The sequence below is a fragment of the Athene noctua genome, chromosome Z, assembly GCF_965140245.1.
Source record: "Athene noctua chromosome Z, bAthNoc1.hap1.1, whole genome shotgun sequence".
Taxonomy (NCBI): domain Eukaryota; kingdom Metazoa; phylum Chordata; class Aves; order Strigiformes; family Strigidae; genus Athene; species Athene noctua.
Genome location: NC_134077.1, coordinates 70618113 through 70639128, shown reverse-complemented (window position 1 = coordinate 70639128; position 21016 = coordinate 70618113). Strand labels below are relative to the sequence as shown.

At 34.4% G+C, this 21016-nt stretch overlaps 1 protein-coding gene across 3 annotated transcripts in view; it reads right to left on the bottom strand.

Annotated features, from left to right (window-relative positions):
• RFX3 (regulatory factor X3) overlaps positions 1–21016 on the bottom strand; it is a 140572-nt gene that overhangs the window by 29397 nt on the left and 90159 nt on the right. For 2 of the 3 annotated variants that reach the window (XM_074931611.1, XM_074931613.1), the window contains exons 4-6: positions 17778–18036; positions 5121–5195; positions 211–392 (exon numbers count right to left, since the gene is read on the bottom strand). In XM_074931611.1, coding sequence (XP_074787712.1) covers positions 211–392; positions 5121–5195; positions 17778–18036 — 516 coding nt within the window. The remainder of the gene's footprint in view (positions 1–210; positions 393–5120; positions 5196–17777; positions 18037–21016) is intronic. The other variant, XM_074931612.1, reaches the window with a different exon arrangement.

Genomic DNA, 21016 nt, shown 5'->3' with positions numbered 1-21016 from the left:
AACACATAAAAAGTCAAAAACAGGAGAAGTAAAAGTATAATAATATCTGGAAAAGCATAAAACTGTTTAACATTAAGAGACAGAATTGACAGAAACCCACCATAATATTTAAATAAAAGTTTTGTTTATTTTTTGATTAGCAGACAAGTTTTTTACTCATAATTTTTATTTGTGTTTTCTATTACAGTTCAGGATTTCATTAACACAAACCTAGTTCCAAGTCTTCTGGTCCTTAATCCCATGAAGATTGACCGTATGAGTTTTCCAAAGGAGGCAGCATTGACTGGATCCAATTTGTGTTCCTGACAATGTCGTAAGTAATGGTTGTAAAGGGTACTTCTTGGAAGGCTCACTCCTTCTGCAGTTTCATAGTTGTCTAAAAGCCACTGAAGCTATATCACATACAAAATAGAAAAAAAATCATTATTACTTTATTAAAAATCTTAGCCATACAACATTACTTATGACAGTTTTGAAAACACTCTTCAGGTCTATTAAATAATTAAATTACTTCCTTCTTCAGAGACTCTTTAAATGCTAGCTATACCATAGTGCTTTAGGATCTTCAGAATTACCAGGAAATAGCGAAACTCATTGCACTTGTGACCTCAGGTAATTGTCCACTTCTTAAAATATTTTTGGTTCAGTACTACACCAATACTCGGTAAAGGCATCTATGCTTTGGAGAAAAACTGTTAGTATTGCAAAGAAATAATCATGAATGTAATTCACATAAATTGCAGAAAACAAACTCCTTGGTCTAACAATAGTTAATATATTTATAAAGCTGGAATATTACAGTGTTTTAATCTGCCTGATGTCAAAAACCATTACAACACTTAACTGAATAGAATGTTTTTACTCTCAGATACATATAAAAAAAAGCTATTGCGTATAATTCAAGGAGCAACCTAGATAACATTGAAAATAACTGGTACATCTATAAAGCATTAGTGGTACAATGCCTTTCAGTTGTAGCTTGTTTGCCTTTGACTTCCAGGAGGAATAGAACGAGATTATTGGAAAAATATTCATCTTTTCCTGTAACTGTGGTAGGTAATTTAGCCACATGCAAGAAAAGGCCTTTTATGTAACATCATTGGACTTTCCAAGCAGTGCACACTCATGAAACACCTCTAGCTGTCATTAATATACAAAAAAGCAAAAAGGACAATTTAATATAATACTCTGAGATTTAACATTATAAGAGAATGACAAAATAGATCAAAAATAATATAGGTTGAGGACACATTTAAATTCCACGGTTTTAGTTTTTTTGATATGCTAATATTTTCCTTATATTTTCCCAGTATTTGCTATGGTTTCAGTTCCCTGAAATTTTCCTTCAGATATAGCTTGAATGGGTCACAAATTTCATTTCCTGTTTGAAATTTACTTCTCTGTTTTCCTAAGTATTTCTACCAAAATAATACAGTGTGACTATTCAAGCTTGGTAGGATTAGAGATCTTACCAAAACTTTACATTTAACTTGATCGTCCAGTGAAAATGCAAACTGAGGGCATTGTGACTTCAAGATTCACTACAAACTTTTACTCTGATGAGCTAGGTATTCACATAAATGTGTAATAATTTTCAGTTTAGTCCAGCAAAGCTAGTATAAACAAACCACAAATTACTAAGCAACAATAAAAGATATACATGGGTTATGTGTTATTTATTCCTTTGCAGAATTATTTTCTGTTAGAACAGTGCATCAATGTTCAGAGTAAATTATCGTTCAAAGAACATTAATATTTTAGTGTGCAATAGCCATGAAATGTTTCAGTCTTGACCTTTTCTTTATCACAACACTGTTATGTACTGAAGTACAGATGGTAACAAATATATTTAATTTATAGCTATGTTTTAGTCATAGTGAGAAATTCACCAATATAAATGCAAAAACATTATTACAAAATTTACTCTAGACCATTCAAACACCATTTCCTTATTTGCTTTTTATTGAAAACAAGCCCATAATGCTTCCATGCTTCTTAAACATAGGCTCTAGAAAAATATACAGAAGATGTAAATGCTTCCAAGACATAAAATTTTTAGCTCAGTTTGCAGATAATTTTGCATTTCAAATACACAAAATGAAAAAGTATCATCTTTGTATCAGTTATCATATAATAATTTTAAAAGTCTTGTTATTCCCAGATGTTTCCAAATTGAGCATCGGTTATTTTGAAATAAAGCTGAAGAAAAAGTATAATCATAATTATTAACTTTCACCTGAATATATTAAACTTACTTCACTAATGCCCTGACATAAGCCTGTTTGGGCTTAGAAACAAAGATAATCAATTATATCTTTCAACTGCTGTATTTTATCTATATTTAAAATCTATTCTTCTAAACATCTATATTTATATAACTTTTATCATATATTATTAAATCTATAATTTAATCAGAAGAGATATGGAAGGTGAAGTATTTTTGTTTTCTCCAAAGGGAAAAACTTTGTCAATGCCAAAAGACTAACAAACAAACAAACAAACAAAATTTTCCAATTAAGTTCTGTATGTAGCATTAAATATAATTTTGCTCCAGATGGCTTCTAACCTATTATAGATCACTTTAAGTGTACTTCATTAATGATAAGAATTTCTAACATGTTATTTCAACCGTAACTTGCATTATTAACCACCAAAAAACCCAAATCAAAATATAAGCACAAGATAAGAACTTTGCTCCTGGGTGGAGTTACTTAGTAGCAAAAAATTGGAGTCATTACTTGCTATACTATAGACTGGAGGAAAATGTGCAGTTAATGTATTATTCTAAAAGGAAAACTATCTCCAAACATTATAAAACTATTGTAAACAACTTTTAAAAAACTTTTTTTCTACCACGAAGAGATATACTTCTAAAACTAAGCTGTTCAGGTTTGAATCCTGACTTTTTCATTCATAGTACTGACCATATTGTATGGGTAAGATGGGTAAAGGTATGAAATATTTACAGTCAAACCTGATAAATTGACTGTGACTCCAATTAAGCTGCAATGTTAATAAAATATTCAACTAGCAATTAATTAAGTCAAACTCATGCAGAAATAAATCAAGAAAGAAAAGAAAAAATACGAGAAATTGCAAAGTCCTTAAAATGAGCACATGTGGGTTTAGGAAAAAAAAAATCCCAGAAAACCTCATAAAGGAATCATAGGGAAAAAAATTCAAATCCCAAACCTAGTATTTTCCCACAAATTATTATATCACCTGCAAAGTGAAAGTTAATTAAACACACAATTAGAATTCTATTTTTAAACCTACTAAACCCTATTTATTTAATAAATGCCAAACCAAACCATTAGCAGTCAAAATCAAGAACAGTTTAAATAGACAAAAACTAAACTATGCTTTCTCCATACCTTCCTTACTTGAGTTTAAAGACAATAAGCACTGCTTTAAAAATACGCAAAACATTCAGTAATGGATCTAGACTGTTAACTTCTTCAAAAATAACCAAGCTTGGGAAAGAATGATTGCCAGAAAAATATATACAGGGATTTTTTTTTTTCCACCGCATCGAAGATATATCCCTACCAGAATAATTTTGAAGAAGTCTTCACAGTCAAAAAGAAATTCCATGATAAGACTTCACAGTTGGATGTGATTCTGATTATTAGGAACACATTGTGCATAGTTCCAAGAATGAGTGGAACATAGTTTGCTGGGGCACAAGGTAAGCTGGGGCTTATCTTGTAATTCTTCTCAGTTTTATACCAAGATTCCAGACTTCATAAAAGCATTTAAACACAAACTTATCAACAGTTCAAGTGTTCCATGTCTTAACATAATCTTCTGACACTTCTCCAAGATAACTTATGGTCCCTTTAAAAATGACATTTATATAGTAATTTTGGTATTATCTGTCTACTACTATCTATTATTATTTAAGTAATAATTTTCATATTGTCTTATCTTCAAAATAGTTACTTTGCATACATCCAAGTGGAATCTAAAAGTCCTTCTGTATAACTTTTTGTAATATAGCTTTCCTCTTTCAATTTTGACATTTTCTAAAGAAGAAAAGTTTGCTTAAAATTTCCACAAAAGAATTCTAGTTTTGACTTTGACACAACCAGACCCATGCAGAAAAAATCCAAAACCCAAACTCAAACCTGCCAAAACATACATTATTAATTTGGTTTCTGAGAGACAGCCTCTACCACAATATTCCTATATTGAGACCACAAACCAAATTTAACTTTCCTGTGTAAAATAATAAAGGAATTTGAATTTATATAATCAGTAAAGCTGAGAAGGAAAAAGAGGTAAGATGAATACAAAGTAATCAACATGGCAAAAATACAAAATACAAAACCACAAACACCAACAGAAAAAAAAATTCGAGGAAGACTAGCAACTTACAAAGCATTATTATTTATATAATGTTTAAAATTAACTTTGGGCCTTTTTCCTTTATTTTAAAGTTACATAGAATGGATTTATCACTCTATTTAAAGATCATGTTTTCACCCACATATCTTTAGTTTTATACATGGAAAGTTCTTAACTGTAAGATTTGCAGAGTAAGAACAATGCAAAAAGCAGCTGAATAAGACATTTTTGTGTACTTCAAATTAAGATAATGCTTTCACTTTTTTTCCAGGTCATCGTAAGAATCTTTAGGATTCTTAAGTAACTTCATAATAAACTTTCTATCAGAATAACCGAAAAACCACCTAAAAATAACCTAAAGATATTATTTAGGCATACTGTTTGTTTCTTTTCTTCATCTTCACATGCCCTGAAATTAATATAGGGTACACAGACTTTGCTTTGTAGATGACTTTAAAAGGTCAAAAGCCAGCTAATTTGGAATTATTTGAACTTTATCTTGACATTTACACTATAATCCCCCAAACTGTCAAATGTATTAACTTGTCTTAACACAGGTGTAGAGCATAAGAAACAGATAACACTCTGCAATATACCATAAAGACATTTCATCTGACAAAATAAAGCCATGGGAGATGTAGTAGAAGATTACAAGCAACTAAGATGAAAAGATTAAGAGCAAAAAGTAGTAATAAAATAAAACAAACATTTAGAAGCAGGCTAAGCATGCAGAACAAGCAAGAGAGAGTGTATGTGAAGAAGAGACAACTTACATGGCTGTTGAGAAGAGAGCTTCTGTGAGTGGACAGACCATCAGACTTTTGCAGTGTCTCAATCGCCATTTCAATCTGATAATAGATGTCATTAAAAAAAGGACTCAAGACGAGATAGTAAAAAAGCCTGATCAGAGAAGTTTTGACAGATTGCTTACAGATCAATAGAAATGTCTGTTTTATTCCTGGCTAGGGCATATGTTCTACTAAAAGGCCTTATTATTCCAGAGTCCCAGTGAACACAAACCTCCCCAGTGAGGTCAGAAAGGCATTTTGCTTGCATATATACTTCAGGATCACAGCCTCAAAGTCCATTTTATTTTCCAACATGCTCAGGAAATTAAATTAGTGGATTTACTGGTGAGCTGCACTGAAATAAAAAATAACCCTGATTGAACAAAAATGTCTTAAATTAAAAAAAGAAAAAATCCCTAAACATAATTTTAAGAAAGGCCTCCATGTTTTCCCTCTAACTATATCAGAAAGAGACATGCACAGCTTGCAATAAGAACTGAATTAGAAACAAAACTTCAGCTTTCTGGAATCACAGAATCAAATCCCAAACCCAAATAATTCAATTGGTTTTCCACCATTAGGTTCACTGGGACACAACATCACCCTTACTGCTGCCAGCACCCTTTGCATATCCCCAGCTGCCAAAGTAAATGGAAAGTCAGGAGTTATACAGACTGAAGGATCCAGCTTTTGGAAAAGCAGATTTTTTCACAATAATTTTGACTTTTAAAAAGAAAAGAAAACACAGTACTACTAAAATATAAAGTGTTATTTCTTCAAATGCAAAATTTCAAATGCTCTCACATCTATTCCCATTCTTTTCTATTTTAGTATCAACAGATATTTCAATCAGTTAATAACAGCAGCATTAAATAAAAAAATTAGAACCTAACTGTAATTTAACTGGGGAACTGGAAGAGCAAAACCAACAATGAAAATGACAGAGACAACGGGATGCGCAGTAAGAAAAGGCATGCAATTAATTAGCTACATTAAATGACCAAAATGAAAGCAATGGAAAGTACCACTTGCACTTTTAATAACACTTACAATTTTCCATGTAGATATTTTTTATGAGCCCTCACTATCCTACTTCTAATATCACAGTACTACCCACAATTTAAGTGGCATGATTTACCAATATTGGCTGAGTTCACTCTCTCTGTAACAGAAACTGAAAAATACTACATTTGAATTTACTGCACATATAAATTAGCTTCTCCCTTTTTTACAGGACAACTGACAAGTATTTTATTGTAATAACTGTGAGGAATAATTTCTTGTTTCTCTCTTACAACTGTTTAATATTAGCTATATGAGCCTTTATATAGAAAACATCATTAAAAATATGCAACTACTTTGTAAGAAAACATACTCCTCTTACACGGTAATAATGTGGCCTTTTTTAATATTCTGTTTTCTTCTTCTGTGGAAAACACTATGAGGTCAAAGTACTCAATCACACAGGAAAGATCAAATTTTAATAGCATGCCACATGATAAAAACTACAAGCTTAAAACATCACCATAGTAATGCCAACTTACTACATACCACAGCCACAGAATTTCCCTTCTTAACACAATGCAATCAAACAACAAAGACCGTATACACATTTAAATCCTAATTCTGAACCTTAGATTACTTGTTCCACAACGGTTACTCCACAGCAGTGCTACAGCACTAAAGTTACACCTCTTGCTGCTCATTCCCACTACTGCACTACTCTCATTTTGTTGCTGCAACTTGTGGCCTTGTTAGTTCAGAGAACTAATCTGTTAAAAAGTAGTAGCAATTGCACTTAAAAACAAAAGTGTTATTACAGATGACTCATTCCTCACTGCCATATTGCTTCAATGCCTTTTGGTGCTATGCAGTGAGCCAAATAGTTTACTTTTTATTTGTTTGGGGATTTTTTCTGGAGTTTCTTTTAGATTTCACCAGTATAGCCATTGAAGACAATGAATTGTTTTCGTGTTTACTGCACAGCATAAGCCAAGCAGTGTTGGTCACCACTAAAATGTTAAATACTTCACTGAGCTCGGAAAGATATGTGATCAATATTTAAAATAAGTCTTCATCATATTCTACTAGGGTAAGTTTTATGAGAAATTGTTCTCACTACTAATTATTTTATATGTTATTTCTAGTCTAAATTTTGATACAATGAGCTTTCAGCTCTACCTGGCATACATATCTCTTTAATCACTGAAACCTTCCTATGTAGGCTATACAATCACTTAACTATTTTTGAGCATAAAATATTTTTGATTTGAAGACAGATATTCCAGACACTAAATCATTCATCTTGCCCTTCCTGAAAATTTGCCGCTACCTTGTGCTTCCCTCTATTGGTGGTCCTCAGGGCTCAATTCTAGGGCCAGTTCTGTTTAATATATTTATCAGTGATCTGGATGCAGGAGCTGAATGCACCCCTATCAAGTTCGCTGATAACAGCAAACAGGGAGGTGCTGTTGACTCTCTTGAGGGATGAGAAGCCTCACAGAGGGATCTGGATAGATTGGAGTATTGGACAATCATCAGTGAAAATGAAAGTGGCAAGTCAAAATGCCAGAATCTGTACTTGGCAAATAGTAACGTGGTCACAAGTATAAATTAGGAAAGAAATGGCTGGAGAGCCACTCTGCAGAAAAGGGATCTGGGGGTGCTGGCTGACAGCAAGCTCAATATGACCCAGAGTGTGCCTTGGCAGACAAGAGGGCAAACCACATCTGTCCTGGTTCAGCTAGGATAGGGTTACGTTTCCCCAGCAGGAGGAAGGGATCTCCAGCCGGGTTATTCATACCATGCTGACATCAGGTCCATGTGCCAAGCACGGGAAGGGTTTCCTTTGGACTTTTGTCTGGGGAAGCACACGCAGCGGGCTGGATGTGTCCACTGCGGTATTTCTCTGTACAGCTTTTGTCTTGTTTACTGTTATTGCTGTTTATTGTTGTTGTTATTGCTATTGTTGTTGTTCAGATTGTTGTTACACTGTTGTATTAAATCTTTCCTTATTTCAACCCCGGGGTTTGTGCCTCACTTCCAGTCTGACTGGCTGAGGGTGGGGAAGGGACAATGGCAACGTGGTTTCTGGTCCCGGCAGGGCTTAAACCACAACAACATCCTGGGGTGCATCACACACAGCATAACCAGCCAGTCAAAAGAGGGGATTATCCCACTGCATTCAGCGTTGGTGTCGCCTCACCTTGAGTTCTGTGTGCAGCTCTAGGCTCCACAACTTAAGAAGGATGTGAAGCTCCTTGAATGCATTTGGAGGGAAACAGCACGTGAAAGGGCTGGAAGGAATGTCCTGTGAGGAGTGGCTGAGGACTCTGGGTTTGCCTAGTTTGGAGAAAAGGAGGCTGAGGGGTCACCTCACTGCTCTCTGCAGCTTCCTGAGGAGGGGAAGTGGAGTGGGAGGTGCTGAGCTCTTCTGGGATCCAGTGATAAGACTTGGGGGAATGGTTCAAAGCTGCACCAGGAGAGGTTCAGACTTGACATTAGGAAACATTTCTTTACTGAGGGGGTGGTCAAACCCTAGAACGGTCTTCCTGGCAAGGTGGTCGATGCCCCAAGCCTGTCAGTATTTAAGAGGCATTTGGACAATAGCCTTAACAACATGCCTTAACAACATGCCTTAACTTGTGGTCAGCCCTGAAGTGGTCACGCAATTGGGCTAAGTGATCATTGAAGGTCCCTTCCAAATGAAATACTCTGTTTTATTCTATTCTCTTAGTACAAGTTTTTGGGTTTTCAGGATGATCTATGTGACACAGAGTGCCTATAGGGAGTAATAGCTATGTGAGTAAAAAGTTATGTGAAGGATCTGATCCTTCAAGCTTTTAAGTTCTATGTTTTAGGCAGGGACTTTTATTTAGGTTCCAGAAAAACTGAACATCATTTCATTTCTATTCAAAACAGCATTTAAGTACATATACACATTAATTACATAGGTAATGCAGTGAGTTTTATTATGATGTTTTGTGGATAGAATATTAAAATAATTTAAAGATTCAAAATTATGTTCTGCATAAATACAAAAGGAAGACTAATATCCTTGCATTTTTAGCAATAAGCAGTGAGACATTCCAGGCACAACTATACATCTGAAATGGGAAATGACAGCAAGAATTACACATTCATTTATTTGAATATGTGATCAGTCATATACTTCTCCTTCTGTTAAGAAGACTAAACCTATTATTTATTAAAATGTCCTGACTGATAACTGAAATGTATACTATCACTTCCACTGCATCTCCAACTAAACCATGTAAAATATTACACAACTAGTAGGAAAGAGAATCAGTTTGTATAGTAACATAAACAAGGGTGGACACTAAACTAGAGCATGATAGCTATGAAAACTATGATTGTAGACTTGTCCTTTGTTTGCCAACTAAATTCCTGCCTTACACTCTGAAACAGTTAATGATTAAGGGTATTTCTGCAGGGTTAAAAAATTCAACAGTTTGATCCCAGTATATGCATCCAGAATCCTACAATGCTCAGTCTTTATGTGATCTACTGATTTGAAAGTTAACTGTTCTTGTTAGTTTATGTCTTAGCTTTCATTAATCTATTACTAGATAAACAAATTATACATAACAGTCTCAGATGTGTATAGCAGAGACATAGGAAATACCTATCCAAAACCCACTTTGAAAAAACATGCCTTCCTCATAGGAAGAAGAAAGAAATAGTACTTTTTCATGATTCAACCAATTAACACAAAGTATTTAGTTGTTCTGAGGTCAGGACATAAAGAAAACAATTTGCAGTAGTTTAAGATCTGAGGTTTTGTAATTAATCTGGATATCCTATAATTTATTTTCTGTATCTGCTTTTATCTGCAAACCACACTCGCAGGGAACTTTAGGTGGTATCTTAAAATTCAATACATTGTTGCATCACGTTCAAAAGAAATCACTTCTGTCTCTATCTCCACAGGTACCTCCCATTCACAGTGTCTTTTAATCACTTCCAATCGTTTGCCCACTTAGGTTTTGAAGGAAGTGAAACTCTAAAGGAGCTTTTATCACATTCTCCATTATAAACAAATTACTAATTTATCATACATGTACAAGAAAGATTTGTTTGGTACAGCTAGCCAAGTCCTGGGTACTTGTGTCAACTGTGTTTACCTAAATAAGATGTATACATCATATGTATACACTTCATGAACTAACCTGAAGCTACAGAATAAAAGCACTTGGGGCTTTTGAAAATGTGATGCTTTTTTAGGATGCCACAAATTTATGGTGGCTTTCAATTCTGTTTCAGGATACAATATTTATGTATGCCATACTATTTTCTGAAAATTAAGCTACAGAGTTGTGTTATGCTGACAAATCCTGTCCAGGAAAAAGAAGCTTGAAAATGAAATAGTATTGACCACATTAAAAGAACTCAGGTATAGCCCTTAGAGCTGGAAGAATTAAATCTAAAAGATTTGCATTCCTCACAATAGACAAAGCTTTAGGAGCACCTGTAAAGAGGTTCTAAGAAATTTTGCCTAAAAAACGAAACAGTACTATGAAGATAGATACTTTTTTAAGTCTGTTGAAATGACAGAAATTTAAATATGCAGAAAGAGAAGAACACAAAAAGATGTAAAATAAGCACGGTATTTTACAGATGCTGACCTTAAAAGAATGCTGATGAACCTTAAAAACAACCATTTTTTTTTTCCTAAAGTTGATTAATTGATAAATATAACATCCAAGTTTCACATACATAACACATACTGGTCAAAATACTTTCTGCAAATGCACATCTCCAGTAGCCTACTTAAGGCATGCATACTGACTAATGAATATAATATGTTCTCTAGTGATTACAAATGAATATATGGAGTCAACACAGGGTGAAAAGAACACCTAACTGCTGTAGACTGGAAAAATGAGATGTTTGGAATTTAGGTCAGACTACTTTCTCCTCCCCAAATTTTTGAATGAAACATTGCTGCCCATGTTTATACTCCTTGATGAAAGTTCTCAAACATATGGTCAAACTGACTAAATCACCCTGTCTCCCCTGGATCATCCAGTTATTTGTATACCTCATACCCAGTATATACATCTTCAAAGAGATTCTAAACTTTCTTTCTTTGTGGTCATTTTCCTCAAATTTGGCACAAACATTTAAAGGAAAAAAAATATTACTTGTCAAGCTGACTATAAGGACTTCTAGAACGTATACATTGCACCTAACACTGCAAAATACATGGAAGCACACTGGAATCACTCACAACCAGAAAATCAGAATTGAGAAACTAAAAGGAAAGTTGAGTTCAGATTATTATTAACACTAAATCTGAAAACATTTATGGCAAGAGAGTCTCAGAGAGAGGTAGAATGGCCTTTTTAGAACAAATCTGTATTTAATCAGAAATTTAAAAATTCAGTTCTTTAGAAAGGTGATGTCTCCATGTCACTGATAATCAGATTGTTATGAGAACATCAGTGGCAAGTGATCTTGCATCCAGTTTATGCATTTTCAAATAAAAGGAATAAACAGAAATTCTTCTCACTGATTCAAAGATACCTTTTTTTAATATGATTTTTTAAAAAAAGTGTTTCTTGCAACATTTTTTAATCAATAATTGGAATGCTACATTGGAATAAACTGGGTTTCCAAAAGCACTACATCTTGATTTTTGATACACAAATACCAGAATAAATATTCAATTGCCAAAACTAGAAACAACCTATGGGGGTGCTACAGGGCTTTTATGGAGAAAACACAACAAAAGCCAATGACTGAAAGCTAGAGCCAGACTGTATTGGAAAAGAAACAAGGAGCACAGGCAGGTGCTGTTAGAACGCAGACAGGGTAGGTGTGGCTGACCTTCATAGGGTCATTATCCTTTTTCCCAACATTCCTTGTCTTGCAAAAAGGGCACAGTCCCAACTGAAGACATTACAGTGAAGCAGTAAGGCACTCAAAGGGGCAGAGAAATACATAAGTTAGTTTGGCTACATTGCTAGACTTAAACCTCTGGAAGAGAGAGGGAGAAGCCATGATGCTTTACAGCTCTGAAGAAGAAACCAAAGCTGGAGGAAAAGTCTGTAAGGCAGAGGTTTATAAAGGCACAAGATCCACAAATCCTCTAAACTTCCCACCTCTCTAGTTAATTCATACCACATAAATGGTTTTTTTAGCAGTAGTAGTGATTAACCATTCTTATGACTCATTTAAAAGACAAAAAAAAACAAAAAAAACAAACTATCTGCCTTACTGTATCTGGAAATAGATGCCATTTTTCACAAAAGATGTCACTATGCTCAGTTCAGGAAGTCATAAGTAAATGTCTTCCCAGTATAAGAGGTCAGACCAAATGATCTAATAATCCTTTATAGCATAAATATCTGTACATCTTGAAGTTGATCAGAAATGGTTTGTTTTATGCTAAGATGGATCCAGCTGAACAAAAATTACCAAAAAAGCTGGGGAGAAAAAAGTTCTTCTACCAAGAAAGAGATTAATAAATAAAATCTCATCTCAAACTGTTTTTCAAATTATAATCCCTCAACATTTAAACATGTTTTACTTTTTGTTCTTGAAATAATTATAATACTTCCACTAAAATGGTATTATCAGGACATGATATTTACACTGGGCCTTCTTTCCTGTCACTTCCCTCCATTAAATACAACAGGTAGGCACCATCCCTCCTTCAAACTTACGATCAAATTTTGCATGCTGTGCTTACTACCAGAAATAACAATTTGTAGTGGTACATTATATCCATACTAATTTTGCTTTTATTTTCATGACATTTATATTTGCACTGAAATAGGATAAATCTCTGCAACAGCGTAAGTGGATACCTCCTGTGGTTGATGATGACTGAAGAATGACAACTGTAACTGCAGATCAGTCATAAAGCTTGTTAGAAAACAAAACTGATACATGTGAGCCTCTCACTGGCTGACAAGCATAACAACACATTTAGTACTAGAAACTACATGAATTTTTTAACCTTGTGATATTATGAAATATGATTAGATCATCCTGTTTTATCAAAGAACAGTCTTTAGACATTTACATATGGGAAAAAAATTTTAAGGTGATTTAGATTTCATTATTAACAAGAAAATCCAATTTCCTAGTTAGTCTCTTAAATACAGCTGCCCTTCTTTAATGATAGCTGCCAACAAACCAAAGAGACAACTCTTTCACACAGGTTTCTTCATGAAAATTTACTTCAAATAGACATCCAGCTAGGGTAAATCACTTCTTGTTCAATGCAATTTATCCTTGCTCAATCCACATATATTCATGTGAAAATGGTAGTTTTGGAAAGCTATTTATCTAGTTAATATCTTATACAGAAGGTCTTATAATCTGAATGCCTTTCTGTTTTAGTGAAAAAATCCTTTTAATAAGTAGATAAGTAGTTTAATAGGCCAGCAAAGGGTATAATGGGAAGAAGCAATGAAATCAATTGAAATGAAATGAGTAAAGAAAACGCTAACTAATGTTCTTCATGCATACTAATATAAACCACTACTGTATATATGTTGGAATAGTTTTAGTAGTCCACAATTCTTAATATTTTGGCAATAAAACCACTGCTATTCCCTGATACAGCTTCAGCAGGACAGCTTTCTTGTATGAATGTCTGACAGAAATTAAAACAAATTAAATGTTACAAACAAAATATTAGCTCTTTATTAAACCTGTAGTAGATCTCAGAATTACATTGAACCATCAAGAAAATAAAGTGAAAGTAGACTTAAAGAAGGGTCTGAGTCTCTTTTATTGAATTCTGTATAAACATATAAACCCAATAGCACACCTGATAAAAAGTAAATTAGATTTTTAAATTTCATCAAAGATACAGTTAATAAGATGGACTTATTTTATACATTTGAATTTTAACCTGAAACAGTTTTGTTCGTTTCTTTTAATTTAAACTAGATGTATCTGAAATAGATAACATCGATAATACAGTTCATTTGCTTGTTACAGAAGGTAATGATTTGATTAGTGAGGGTGAATAGCAACAAAACAAATGAAGTTATCAGTTGTAAAGAGTGAACAGAACTAGTAACTCTACTGCAAAAGTAAAGAGAGCTTGTGATGACCACATGTGTAAGCAAATTCTTATTAATTTCTATATCCTTTGTCTCTACATGAAAATTATCCTAGCTAATTCAACATTTGGAAGTATTTTCTCACTATTATACTTAGCAAACCAGCCTGGATACATGTCATTTTGATGACTCCAATAAATTATTCCAATAAAAGAATTAAAAAGTTATGATGGTAAAGATCAGGTGAGGATCACAAGTGAAACAAGCTCTACCTATCTAAAGTGCAATCCAAATAAAATACTACAATGTTCTATTTTCCATAGTTTAATTATGCCCTCTAGTAAAATTAAAACAAACTTGGTGCTTTAAAATTACAGTTTAAGCTGAACCTTTTGTGTTTCAATTGACTCTTGAATATTTCATTTGAACCATACACATCAAGAGCCTAAAAATTAAAATCTAAAATCATGTTCTGTCCCACTTCCTTAGCAAGAAACTTATTTCTAATATATTCTAATGTCTCATACTTGCAGAACTACACTATAAAAAATAAACAGCACCTTAAAAAACAGAGGAAAGTATTTTAGTGTTAAAAGTGCAATTTAGTAATTGGAATTTAGTTAGTATATTTTTCTATTCTTAAATGCAAGTTGATGTAACAGCATAGAAGTCACTCAGAGCAACTAAAACAGGCTGTTTTATTGACATATGAAGCAACAGAAAGATGCTGCTGAAGGTATGAACCTTAGATTTTGTCCAAATTTAGCAAATTTTACTTCTAATTTTGGCAAAACATTAAAAACGTCTTTAATTTGCAAAATCTGCACGGAGTTTTGATATTATTCAAATAATTCTAGGATAATCTACTACTCATTTGTGCTTACTTGATGCATTAAAGCCTCACTTGATTTCACATTCAGTTAAGCATTTCCACTGAATTCTGTTGTTAATGAATAAAATACAGCTTATAGCACGATATGCAAAATACAAAAATGCATCTGTTCTTATTTGATTACGGAAAAGACTAGCACGATCTCTAAAAGAGGCAATATTTGTCTTCAACTGTAGAACAATTTAAAACAACAAAGAGAACATAGGAATATCATTGACATTTAAGTATTTAAAGAAACATCTCTTTCAAATTTCATTCCATCTAGACATTCTATTCCTTACTTATGCCTATAGAAAACTGTGTTTTGCCTGTGCTTAGGAATCATAAAATCAGGTGAAAAAGTCCAAAAAATATCTTCCAAATAAGTAAAATGAGAGAGTATTTTAAAGGAAAAAAGAGAACAGTCGAGTTCACAGAATCACAGAAACATCTAGGTTGGAAAAGACCTTGAAGATCACCTAGTCCAACCATTAACCTAACACTGACAGTTCTGAACTACATCATATCCCTAAGCACTACGTCAACCCTACGTCAAGTTAGTCTTGATTTTAATGAAATTAATCTGAAAGAGGAACACTTCTTTATTCAGAAACTGTTTTTCTATTAAAGTCATAAAATACAAGCAAATATTAATATACACTGTTTTTTATTTTGTAACTCAAATATAAAATTCTCTGTTGCTAAGAGCTCCCACTATGTTACTGATATTTATACTATTCATGAATTATGACTCTAACATTTTTATTCTCAGTAAATACTACTACAGTTTTTTAATTAAATAATTCTTTATATTGTACAAAAATGTTGTATTTATCCATACCAACCACCTTAAGAATCAAAATAGATTTTATCATATCATTTGAATTATCCAGTGCTATCCTAAACTTTCATCATAATTCTAAATAGAAGAGTATTAGATTTTTACTCATTACATTGGTTCCTAAAATAAAGTCCCCTAATTTCATTGCCCTTTTGAGTACTGATGATTCTGTATTATTAATGACGCTTTATCTTCTTCACCATGTTTTTCAACTCTTCTGTGCTGGGTTTATGTGTGTGGTGGGTTTTTTTGGTAGCAGGGAAAGGGGCTACAGCAGTGGACCTGTGAGAAGCTTCTCCAAGCTCCCCTGGTTCCAAGTCAGACCTGCCTCTGGCCAAGTTAAGAAGGGGCACCTGGGAGGAGAAGCATGAGCTGTGAGGAAGAGTTGGGGAGATGGGACACACCTACGCAAACACTTCCAGGTTAGTGGAAGAAAGGAGGAAGAGGGGAGGGAGAGGTTCACCTGAGCATTAGACCCCCTGCAGCCCATGCTGAGAGGGCAGGCTGTCCCCCTGCAGCCCACGGAGGTCACCAATGGAGCCGATGGCCACCTGCAGCCTGTGGAGGACCCCACGCCAGAGCAGCTGGCTGCACCTGAAGGCCAGCACTCTGAGGAAAGTCTGTGCCAGAGCAGTCTGTTGCTGGGAGGACTATGACATGCAGGAGGGACCCATGCTAGAGCAGTTTGTAAATAGCTGCAGCCCATGGGAGGGAGCTGTTTCTGAAGAGCTTCCATGGGAAGAACTCATGTTGGACAAAGTTTGTGGAAGACTGCCTCCTGTGAGAGGGACCCCATGCTGGAGCAGGGGAAGAGTGTGAGGAGTGTTGCCCATGAGGAGGAAGGAATGGTAGGACTGACTGCAACCCCCATCTCCTGCACCACTGGCAGGGAGGAATTAGAGAAACTGGGAGCAATGCTGAGCCCAGGAAGGAGGGGTAGGGCGAATGGGTTCCCAAAATGTGTTTATACTTCTCCCTGTCCTACTCTGTTTGTTAAGTGGTGGTGGTGGAGTTTGAGTTAAATGAATGTTCTCTTTCTTCCCCAACCGAGTCTGTCTTTTGCCTGACTATAACGGGTGAGTCAATCCCTCCCAGTCTTTGCCTTGATTCCTGAACCGTTTTATTTATTTCTCCTTCCCATTCATGGGGAGAAGGAGTGAGCGAGCTGCTGCATGGTGTTCAGTTGCCCTCTGGGCTTTAAACCATCTTCCTACAGTTCTCTTCCCCATTACTTCCAAATCTCTACATCCAAACCAGAATACCCAGATGAATTAGGTAAAAGTATTCATTAGGACTATGCAGCAAAGCTAGACTAGATATAAACCCATTTTCATAATTGAAGTAAGGGCCGATTGAGTAAGCTCTTAAGGGAAAGATCTCTGTTTAAGTGTCCACAATATTATCTATCACAGTTGTAACAGAATGAGTCTTCTCATAGCATTGTGAGACACTTCCACAATCAGCTTTTAATCTGAAACAGACTTTGGAGCCATACCAGAGATAAATAAGAACAGTGTGAAAATGTAGTATCTCAGTATTCTGAACAATTGGAAATACTTTGAAATAAGCCACCAAACCTACACAAATATTGAGCAAACAAACTACAAATGCAGGGAAGTTACAGATACCTATCTGTAAGTTACATGATTTAACATTTATATCTAATGTAGTCTGTCTTCAAGTTCTCACAGTATCCTTACTCCTGTATCTGACATATATATATATATATATATATATATATTAATTATTTTACAAAAAGTCCTATGTAGTACTTACTCTGATAACATAATATTGCTACACATTATCACAAAAACCATGTCGGTCTGCAACAACATCTGAGTGACTAAGAAAGAAGTCTCAAAGATCCTACATCATTCCGAAATACTTACTGTTGCTGGGGAGGCCCGCGTTGTATGAGTCACTGAATGACCAGAATTTTCCATTGAGTTGCCAATCAGATAGGTCCCTCCTGAGCTGCTAATGAGTTGTCCTCCTGTGACACCCATCTGAATGCCTCCAGTGCCCACCATGCTATGAGACGAGACCACTGTTGTCACCTGTGCAGAACTTCCTTGAGTATCAAAATAATTTCCCCCAGTGTTTTGACTGTACATCTGGGTTTCTGTGTAAGGATAAGTTGTTGATCGGCTTCAAGAAAAGAAAACAAAAGGAGAAGAAATTATTTGTATTACTCATTTAGCAGAGAGAAATGTTATAATTCTAGAAATGTATGTACAATAGCTATTACAAAATTAAATAAGATTGGCAAACAATCTTTGCCTCCTCAGAGACTAACATTTAATCAAGTCAAAGAACTAAATAACTAATTCAGTGACAATCCACCAAACCTTACAGAAAAATTTGCCATTCTTACCTGAAGAGAAGGAGAGAATGGAAGTATGACAAAAATTGAGGAAACAGGCAGAAAGAGCTCATCCAATTATTAATATATTGCAAAGCAATTTATAAAGCTCCATCTGTTTTAACTTTTTTCAATGTGACAATAAAATTTTGAATGTTAGTCAGATGTTATATATTTTGTATTCTGTGCACATTCCAAAACTACAAACAATTCATACAAATGCCAGCCAAGTGAGCCCAATGTTCAAGAATCCTACGCTACCTATTGTTTTTAAATTCATTAAGGCTCTTAGCTGAAGCTTGAAATTCTGAGTTCACTGTATTTTGGGAAATTCAGTTATTTTTACACAGAAAATTAAAAACTGGACATGAATTCATGTTATGATAAAAAAACTTATTTTAATAAATAGTCCAAACCAGAACTGTGACTTGTAAAAAGGTCACAAAGATGAAAGAAGTTAAAAGTATGCAACAGTAACATTTTTAAAATCACTTTCAATTATGAAACTTTCATGTCTTGTTAACCAATTCACCCTAACAAACTGTTCAGCTACTGAAACCTATCATGTTTCATGTTCTTAGTCACTCATCTCAAATCTTTATTCTTCATAGATTATAATCTATTTATAGTTTTCAAATGCATTTGTTCCCATGATCTTCAAATCAATGCATTTCAAAATTGTTAGGTAAATAGCATTCATTATTTCAAAGGCCAGATTCCTCATTTTGGAGAAGTCTATTTGGAAATTTTATCCTGTTTTGTGACTGCTAATCTTTGTATCTAAGCAAGCATCAGGATAGAAAGGTCAAAAGGTAAAAAACAGTCATTTTACTCAACAATTAGTTTTCTTATTTAAGCATAAAAATATATAGTAATGCTTGTAATCAACACGCAACACCATTTTGAAATCCAAAATTTTCTATTAACTTGGAGTTGCATATGCTGAAATGCACTTAGTCCAAGTAAATTTTAGAAGTATTATGATTCAGAGAAACAGAGGTGCTCCATCTCTGCATGTCTCCAACTAGTTTAGAAATTTCAAACAAAACACTGTATCATGCAACACCATGCAAATAAACAAAAAAAAAAAAATTCAGACGTTTTTGTCCAAAAACACGAGAAAGCAGCATTTGCATTTTATGAGGTAAACTGGTGATTAATACATCTATTCCCCTTTATCTAGACAGAGATTAGCTTCTTATCAGTATGTAGAAAAGGTCATAGCAATTTACTGTTTGCTGCTACGGTTTTTTTAATTATGAAAACTTAGATGAGATTAATGAATTAATTAGTAAAGAATGGACTAAGAGATAATGATTCCTTCTTTAGCTTCAGAAAATTACTTTTAAATAACTGAAGAACATACAGCACCTTATCAACAACCAGTCAGAACTTTTGTTTTATTAACTATGCCACAACAGTTTCTCTGTTTCTGTTCAGAGACTTTCAAAAACTTCAGAACTTCAGTTTTAAAATTCTAAATGTTTCATAAGCCTAATACTACATTATTTGCACTCATCCCTCCTTAAGCTACCTAAACATTTTCCTTTTTATTTTATTTCAAAAGCTTCAAGGTCAGCTGCAAGAAACTTGGAAGTTAATCTAAAAGAAATGCCTTGCAGTCTACTGAAAACAAAGCAAAATAGTTCTTTTCGGGATAAATGCTCAAGCAGACAGTTAATCTATTACATTAAGTTATCCCTTATGTTAATCTAACATTTCTTTTGGAGAGTTAAAATCAGTTGATTTTTGCCTTGTAATAACCTAGGTATGTGTTTATGTACCATGCAGGTCCCAATTAATCGGTTTTATCAGGCCAAGGTATCACTGTTTATGCTGTGATACCATTGTAATTACCAAGATAACCACTAGCAGAGCTGATGTTGCATCTGTCTCAGAATCACACAACTAACAGAATGTGAAGAGTGCTGTGGAGCAGAGGACAGTTCAGGAAAAATTAATGGTGGAAGGTCAGGGGAAACAGTTCATGCAAATGATCGAGGGCCTGAACACTCTAATTTCTCCCACAGAGGCACAAAAAACTTGTTATCGGTATCAGGTATCACTAAGGAAAGGAATGAAAGGACAAGGCCATTGTTGACAATAAAATGTAGACATGGCTAGGGGAAAAAGACTGTCCAAAAGATGCGATAGAACAAATCTACCTTGCAGAAATTGAATTAAAAGAGGCATTTCTTTGAAGCCATGCAAACTCTAGTGAACGCTCAAACTTTTACAAGAAAATGAAGTCATTGACTAGTCTGGCCTAGGGAGAGAAAAGGAAGTGCTTGTTTGCTTTTACCTTGTTTAGATCTGTATATCATATATAGTCTCTAAGGACTGATTGTATCAGAACACCTATATCACCTTATAACAGTACTCTGTATCAATGGATCAAGAGCAATCATTGGGTGTGTGACACCAGTGAGTCACACTCCATGATAAATACACTCTTCCCTTTGTTCCAACATCAGCAGGTACTCCTAGATCACTTGATTACTGGAAATGATTAAGTAAACATTTAGCAATAGAGATCAACAGAGTAATTAAAAGTGAGATAAACCTGTTATTATGACATGAAATAATAACTGCAATTTAGCAAAGAGCCTTTTAACCAAAACACAAACTAATTCACCTGCAAATTAAAAATGCAATTGGATGAGATGAAGTTTTGGAAAGCAGTGACTCAAAGATTTTAAGGTCACTGCATTACATAACACAATCCCTCAACATAAAACTGCAGCAAAGAGGAAAATAACCTTGTTA